Source organism: Podarcis raffonei, chromosome 8, assembly GCF_027172205.1.
Source record: "Podarcis raffonei isolate rPodRaf1 chromosome 8, rPodRaf1.pri, whole genome shotgun sequence".
Lineage (NCBI taxonomy): Eukaryota > Metazoa > Chordata > Lepidosauria > Squamata > Lacertidae > Podarcis > Podarcis raffonei.
In genome coordinates this window covers 17,217,435-17,224,713 of record NC_070609.1, presented here as the reverse complement: position 1 = coordinate 17,224,713, position 7,279 = coordinate 17,217,435, and the positions used below count along the sequence as shown (strand labels likewise).

General features: G+C 44.9%; 1 protein-coding gene across 1 annotated transcript; it reads left to right on the top strand.

Moving 5' to 3' along the window:
* The first annotated feature begins 1,003 nt into the window (after positions 1-1,003).
* Positions 1,004-6,560, top strand: LOC128418485 (lens fiber membrane intrinsic protein-like). Its single transcript, XM_053398198.1, has 4 exons — positions 1,004-1,238; positions 2,131-2,271; positions 4,790-4,912; positions 5,704-6,560. The coding sequence occupies exons 1-4, from the start codon at positions 1,058-1,060 to the stop codon at positions 5,856-5,858; spliced, it is 600 nt and encodes a 199-aa protein (XP_053254173.1). The 5' UTR covers positions 1,004-1,057; the 3' UTR covers positions 5,859-6,560.
* The last annotated feature ends 719 nt before the right edge of the window (positions 6,561-7,279 follow it).

Sequence of the window (7,279 nt, the reverse complement as noted above, 5' to 3'; positions counted from 1 at the left end):
GAGTGTTGGGGCTTTAGTTTTCAGTGACATGTAGGGACGGGACAGTAATATGGTTTGGTTCACACTTTCATGCGAGCATCCCTGATTTGCACCTTCCATCCAGCTCCATCAGGCCTCCTCTCCATCAGGCTGCCCCAGTGAAAGAAGCAGGAAGCAGAGCTCCTTCCATCGGCTTTGCTGAAAGACCAGCTGCATCAGGTACCTCCTTACCCCTGAACTGTGCCAGCTGGGGATTATAAGAGCAGCTGTTTAGAAATTGGTACCTGGGTTTGACTTTTTCCTCCTCCCTCCCTCTTCTGTTCTTGTGTGCCCTGGCGTTTTTTGGCAGGAGGCTGGAGCTTAGACTGTAACTATCTTGTTTTAATCGATTGTATGTAAGCCACTCTGCGAGCCTTTCTGAGGGGTACATCTGTTCTAAACAGATAAATAATAAATATATGTCGCTGTCCTCAGAAATTCACATGTCTCTGAATTCTGTGACGCTGTTTTCCAACCCCTTCCCCCGCAAATGGGAATAACACTCATGCTTATCTGTTCCATTTTCGAATCACTTCCTATCGGGCACCCATAAGCGATTTACAGTATAATAAAGCCTACATAAAACAGTTACAGTTAAAACAATTTCATACATAAAAACATATATATATATATATATATATATATATATATATATATATATAGTTTAAAACAACAGTGGCATGTACATCAATCCACACCCAGAAATAAACAAACAGAAATACCGTAAATGTCTCCTTTTGGAAACCTTGCTGAAAGAGAAGTTTGCTGAAAGGGCAATAGAGAAGGTGTCTCTCTGATGTGTAAGGGGATTTTCAAAGGGTATGGGGCCACTCACTAAAGGCCTGATTCTGACATCATGCAGAATTTCACATTGCATACCCACTTTGCCATTTCTCCTTAGTCTGGTTAATGAAAAACTTGCACTTTGCACCAAGGTAATGGCTGCTTGTTCGCAAGGGGTGTGGTCCATCTGTAATGATGCATTTGCATCGAAGAGCTTTGCTCCAGAGCCCAGCTCAGCTTCCAGAGACCTCCAGCAATGTGGCAGATCCTTCTCCTGCTCGGCAGTCTGGGCTGCTGCTTGCTTGGTTCCACAATGCTTATTGCTTCTGTGTGTACCACTAACTGGATTATTCAGCCCACTCTATTAGGCTATTACTACGAAGGGCTCTGGAACTTCTGTATAGCAGAGCAATGTATGAGCCTGAATCGAGATTGGGGTGAGTCTTTCTCTGGTGGCCAATATGCTAAACTCTCGACGGATGTGGGTGGGGTGTTGTTACCAGATCAGGGCTGGCTCACTGATTTTTATTTTTTTATCTTTAATTTTTTAATATTTTTTATTAAGGATTTTCTTGTTTTACAGAAGTGTAGTGCCTCGTATTTTTTCTTCTTCTTCCATGTAACATTTTTACAAATCCGTTTCATTTGTTGAGGCATTAGGGGGAGAAGAAAAAAGAAAGAAAAAAGAAAGGGGGTGGAGAGAGGGAAGATGGATGGGGGTGGGGTCGGGTGGCGGCTGGCTCACTGATGAGGCAAGGCAAGGTGCCCACCTTGGGTGCAGAAGCCAAGAGGTGGCAGCCACCTCGCCCACCTGCCACGCTGCCACCTCCATCCTTATTATTTTGAATTATGGTGCTGGAGGAGACTCTTGAGGGTCCCATGGACTACAAGAAGATCAAACCTATCCATTCTGAAGGAATGGCCCCGAGTGCTCACTGGAAGGACAGATCCTGAAGCTGAGGCACCAATACTTTGGCCACATCATGAGAAGAGAAGACTTCCTTGGAAAGACCCTGATGTTGGGAAAGATGGAGGGCACAAGGAGAAGGGGACGACAGAGGACGAGATGGTTGGACAGTGTTCTCTAAGCTACCAACATGAATCTGACGAAACTGCGGGAGGCAGTGGAAAACAGGACTGCCTGATGTGCTCTGGTCCATTGAGTCCTGAAGAGTTCGACACGACTAAACAACTAAACAACAACAAAAGTTATAACAATACCAAATACATATCCATATACAGAGATTTCTCTACACAAGGGGTAATGGTAGAAGGCAAGCATATCTGATTTTCCAGTATTACTAATTCACTGTTGCTTCTCTTTTGCAGCGTACAAAGTGTTTGTTTTAGGATTCCTGAATGTGGGAACATTTTCTGGATTCTTGTGCAACCTTCTTTCTCCACTCTTGTGGGTGTGTGGAAAGAAGGAGCAGATACGAAGGGCTACCTTCAACTCAACTTTCCTGTCAGGTATTGCAGATACAGAACACCCCCCTCTCCAACTACTCCGATTCTTCTAATATAGCCACGGGTCTTTAAGTATCAAAAATATGATACTTAAGAGCCACTAAGCTCAAACCAGATCCATAAAATTGTTCCTGCTTTGCCCTGCACTGGAGGGCAGGACCCAAACCAATGGCTTCAAGTTACAAGAAAGGAGATTCCAGCTAAACACCAGGAAGAACTTTCTGGCAGTAAGAGTGAATGAATGAATTCACTTTATTATGGTCATAGACCAGCATAAGCAAAACATCTAAATAAATAGCATAACAGTGTGAATCTAAGCGAATCATTATTAAATAAATGGGAGCAAGAACCAAACATAGATTTAAACATATACATAGAATACTTAATGAAGCATAGATAATGAGTGAGTAAAAATTTATAAGAAAAATTAAAAGATCAGTTAACACAGGGTGGGCTCTAGAAGTGTCTAACAATATGGGCCTTCAATTTAGGACTGAGTTGTAGCATAGACCATTCTTCCTCAGATATCTGTCATGGCAATCCGGAAACAGTGGCTCATGTTCTCCTGTCCTGTCCCCTTTATAAAGATCTGAGGAATGAGACCATCACCCCACTCTTCCTTACCATCCCAGGCCGCCCATCTGCAGCCACATTGTTCTTTCTTTCATCAGATCAAAATGATCAGACAACAGCAAAGGTTCCTAGGTTTATCGAGGGTGCAATGAGATTAAGGGCCACTATCTGAACGATAATCTTGGGCATTTGATTGCCCTTTTTACCCATTGCTGTCTTTTTAATTATATATATTGCTTGTTTTGTGTTGCTATGGCCGTTGGCTAATGCGAATAAAGTTTATCTATCATCTATCATGGCAGCACAAAATCTGGTGACTAAATATGTATGTGATGGGCTGGGATTCGGACTCAGACGCTGAACCTGAGGAATCCCAGCCTGCACAGGATTCCCCGCCTCCAGAACCAGCTGAGCCGGGGCTGGGGCCTGAACTTGAAGGGCCCTCACCTGTGCTGGATCCTCAGGTGCAGGCACCAACTGAGTCTGCTCTGGCCCCTGAGGTGATGGAGGGCCCATTGCCTGCAGGTGCCCCACTCTCAGCCCCGTCAGGGGAATAGGAGGTTGCCTCTGGGTTTGTTAACCCTCCAGCCTCTCCTGAGCTGCAGAGGCTCAGGGCAGAGAGGCAGAGGGAACTAAGTTCCCGCAGGAGGAGTGCTCGCCTCCAGGCCAGGAGAGGCGAGTCACCTGCGGACCGGGGCCGCCCTATGCCTCGGGGCAGATAAAAGCCAGTCAGCCCCAGTCCCAGGTTGCAGGAGCAACGTGGTCGCTAGTCTGTTCCTGCCTGCACCCTGTCCTGCTCTTCTGCCAGAGTTCCTGACCCCACCTGACTCCCTGCCTTGGACCCAGCTGCAGCTTTGATGGACAGAAGAAGAAGAAGAAGAAGAAGAAGAAGAAGAAGAAGAAGAAGAAGAAGAGTTTGGATTTGATATCCCGCCTTTCACTCCCTTTAAGGAGTCTCAAAGCGGCTCACATTCTCCTTTCCCTTCCTCCCCCACAACAAACACTCTGTGAGGTGAGTGGGGCTGAGAGACTTCAGAGAAGTGTGACTAGCCCAAGGTCACCCAGCAGCTGCATGTGGAGGAGCGGAGACGCGAACCCGGTTCCCCAGATTAGGAGTCTACCGCTCTTAACCACTACACCACACTGACACACAGCCTCCATACCACACTATTGACTTCGGACTGGACTTGGACCTTGCCTATATAATAAAATGTCTATATAATAAAATGTCTATATAATAAAATGAAGGGCATGCTCCGTTGTTTCCTGCTGCCCAGAGCCACAGGGGAATTTCCTCTCCTCATATGGTATCTTCCTATAGTGGCTTTCCTGAATTGCTGAAGGGAGGGCCTGACAATGGGCCAAAATGAAAGCCCTTCGTTGTTTTGTTATTTCGAGATTAGCTATGTGTGGCATTTGGGAAGTCAAGTATCTTCTAGTTTTGCTAATTAAAATTGGGGGGGGGGGACAGTAACAGGTGTTCGACAGTGGAACAGACTCCCTTGGGAAGTTGTGGACTCTTATTCCCTGGAGGATTTTAAGCAGAGGTTGGATGGCTTTAGTTGAGATTCCTGCATTGCAGGAGTTAGGACTAAATGGCTCTCGGCGTCCTTTCCAACTCAACAATTCTACAATGAGCCCACCAGGCTCAGTATAGCTCAGTTACACTGTTAAAAACAAATTGATCAAAAGACCCAAGTGAATAACATCAACAGCCATAAGAATACCTTCTAAGCTAGAACCACAGATTAAAATGCACATTGACGTGCCTGGGTAGGCTTCCCTAAGCAGAAAAGTTTTTAGGAGTCTGCTAAATATTTCTACCCAGCTTTTCAGGTGAGATTGGCTCAAAAGGGTGAGGTAGTGGGGGTGTGGTAGATAACAGTGCATCTGACTGCTGGCTCTGGAAAGAGTCACTATTGACGTGCTTCCGTTTGCTCATTCCTAGTGGTTACTACGTTGATTGGAATGAGTGTGTACACAGGGAAATACACTCGGAGTACACCTCTGGAATACCGTGGGTGGTCCTTCATCTTGGCCTGGTGTAGCTTCTCCCTCTACCTTGTTGCTGGTGAGTGCGACTAGCAGAAATATCCAGGAGACTGAGGTTTGCTTCCATTCTGATAACAAGAGTTCCTCCCCCCCCCCCATCACTGCATCTGCTATTGTTTCCTGGGATGCTCAATCGCTATATCCCAGGGGGAATCAACATGGCGCTCTCCGTAGGTTGCGGACTTCAACTCCCATCATCCCTGTTGGTCTGGCATGATGCCTGGGTCTGATGGGAGTTGTGGTCCAAATCCTCTGGGTGCAACTACAATGGCTACTTCAGCTATAAACAAACTTGGTTCTCTTATTTGCTTGTTATGTGGAGTCATGGGAAAGGCAGGACAGGGAAATATAGAAACAGATTATGGTGGTAAGCATATCACTTGATGCCAATTGGGCTTACTTTGGAGTAAATATGCTGTGGGTGAGGCTGCCAATTTCTTTTCTGTTAGAAGAACGGAAGAGAGATCAGCGGCGAAACACCCACTGTGTATGCAAAATGTCCCAGATTCAATAGCCCCCAATAACTGCTTATGTTGGGGGAGGGAAGAGAGAGAGTCTGCATTTCCAATAAAGGAATAAAACATGGCTCAGATTTGCATAAAAATTGCATGTGTGAATATATGGCAAGGGAGGGGGAAGGTATGGTAAAAAGGAGTGTAAGAAATCTAATAAATAATAATAGATGCTTTCATTTTTAAAGTAATTTTTATTGGTTTTCATAGATGTGCAACAAAATGTAGATAACTAAGCTTAACATAATCTCGCCAGTGACCAGTTTTCATGTCTTTATAATATTTGTTCCTCTTTTAGCTTTCCTTCGGGTTTCTCCCTTGTTGTTCGGTCAGGGTTGTGTGGAAACCTCCATCTTCCAGAAGTCATCTCCTCCAACTGAAGTATCAGCAATTACCAACGGTCATGACAACAAGATTTGTAGTAATGAGGCTGATAAAATATCTTCCACGTAGACCCTTTTGGTTCGTATATAAAATAAGTGGCCACCAGATGGAATAAAAGGTTTCATTTTCCCGTTCTCCTTTCAGCACTATTACATTATCGGTAATTTTCTAAGCTATAGCCAGCTTCCATACATTTCTATACCACAGGTCTACTCCCAAATCCTGTAGATTTCAACACGTTTTGGTAATGGATAGCCTTGCTGCAACAAGCAAAATTTCAGGAGTTCTCTTCTTTTAATGGACTTATTGGACCTTCAGAAATTGGCAATGAGCACAACTGTGGGGTAAATCAATTTCTTCCCATGAAATATGAGAAAATTCTGAGTATATTCCCCCCCTCAAAAAAATTGTATTTTGATGTCAGGGACTGGGCAGAGGAGGAATGGTGGAGACCGCCTCCCCCGCCTGACCCTTCCAGAGCAGAAGAAGGCAGTTCAGAGTTACAACAGGGGTTTGAGGGAGGTCACAGCTCAGAGGCAGATGAGGGGGAAAGTTGGGAAATAATGGGAGAGGAGGAGGAGACAGAGCCGGAGCAGTTGGCTGACATTATCACTAGAAAGCATTCCAGACCCACCATCTCCCAGAACCCGGCAAGCCTTGAAAGTAGGAGAGCAAGGAGCTCAAAGACAGGGGGCCCTCAGTGCCACCCGTAGAAAGGATGACAAATGAGGAAGTGGGGGAGAAGGGGATATTTACCCAGGACAACACCATTATTCCAAGAGGCAGCATTTCCAACCCTCTCTCTGTGAATATTGAATAAAAAGCAATTGATAAGAACTTTTCATTGTCTTATCTGTTCCTGGCGACCTGCCTTGGGGGTTGGAGCCACTGACGCCTGATGGTTGGGCAGCCCCACCGCAAGTGGTGGTACGATTACGATCTCTGCACCACGTTTATACTGTTCCAGAAGTAATATAGGACAACTGCACTGGTGTTCTATAGATGCAAGTGGAGAAATAGCCACTACATAGTAAATAGAAATACAATATATCTCACCACAGTGAGGAGGGCAATGACCAGATGAGCTGTGTAAACTTGCTCAATTTACTGTTGAAAGCGCTCATTGTGAGTGGGCAGCTTCAAGCCCTCCTCCTCACTTTCCTTTCATGGTGTTCTTTAAAAAGAAAAATTGAAGCCAATAAATCAAATCCATACAATAACAATAACAGTGTTCTTTAAATTTAAAGCCATCTTGAACTGGTCAGCCTTCAAAACAGAGGATATCTTCAAATAGAGCAACTGTATTCTGTGACGTAAGACATGCAGCAATCCTGCCCCTACTGCCTAAAGAAACACAGCTAACAGGATTTGGAAATAAATAAAATAAAATAAAAATTGTCCAGTAGCACCTTATAGACCAGCTAAGTTTGTTCTGGGTATAAGCTTTCGTGTGCATGCACACTTCTTCAGATACACAGAAACAGACGTCA

Coding starts and splice junctions, on each gene's coding strand:
- LOC128418485 (XM_053398198.1), top strand. CDS start 1,058: ATGTGGCAGATCCTTCTCCTGCTCGGCAGTCTGGGCTGCTGCTTGCTT. Junction 1,239..2,130: donor GAGCCTGAATCGAGATTGGG/GTGAGTCTTTCT, acceptor TCTCTTTTGCAG/CGTACAAAGTGTTTGTTTTA. Junction 2,272..4,789: donor CAACTCAACTTTCCTGTCAG/GTATTGCAGATA, acceptor GCTCATTCCTAG/TGGTTACTACGTTGATTGGA.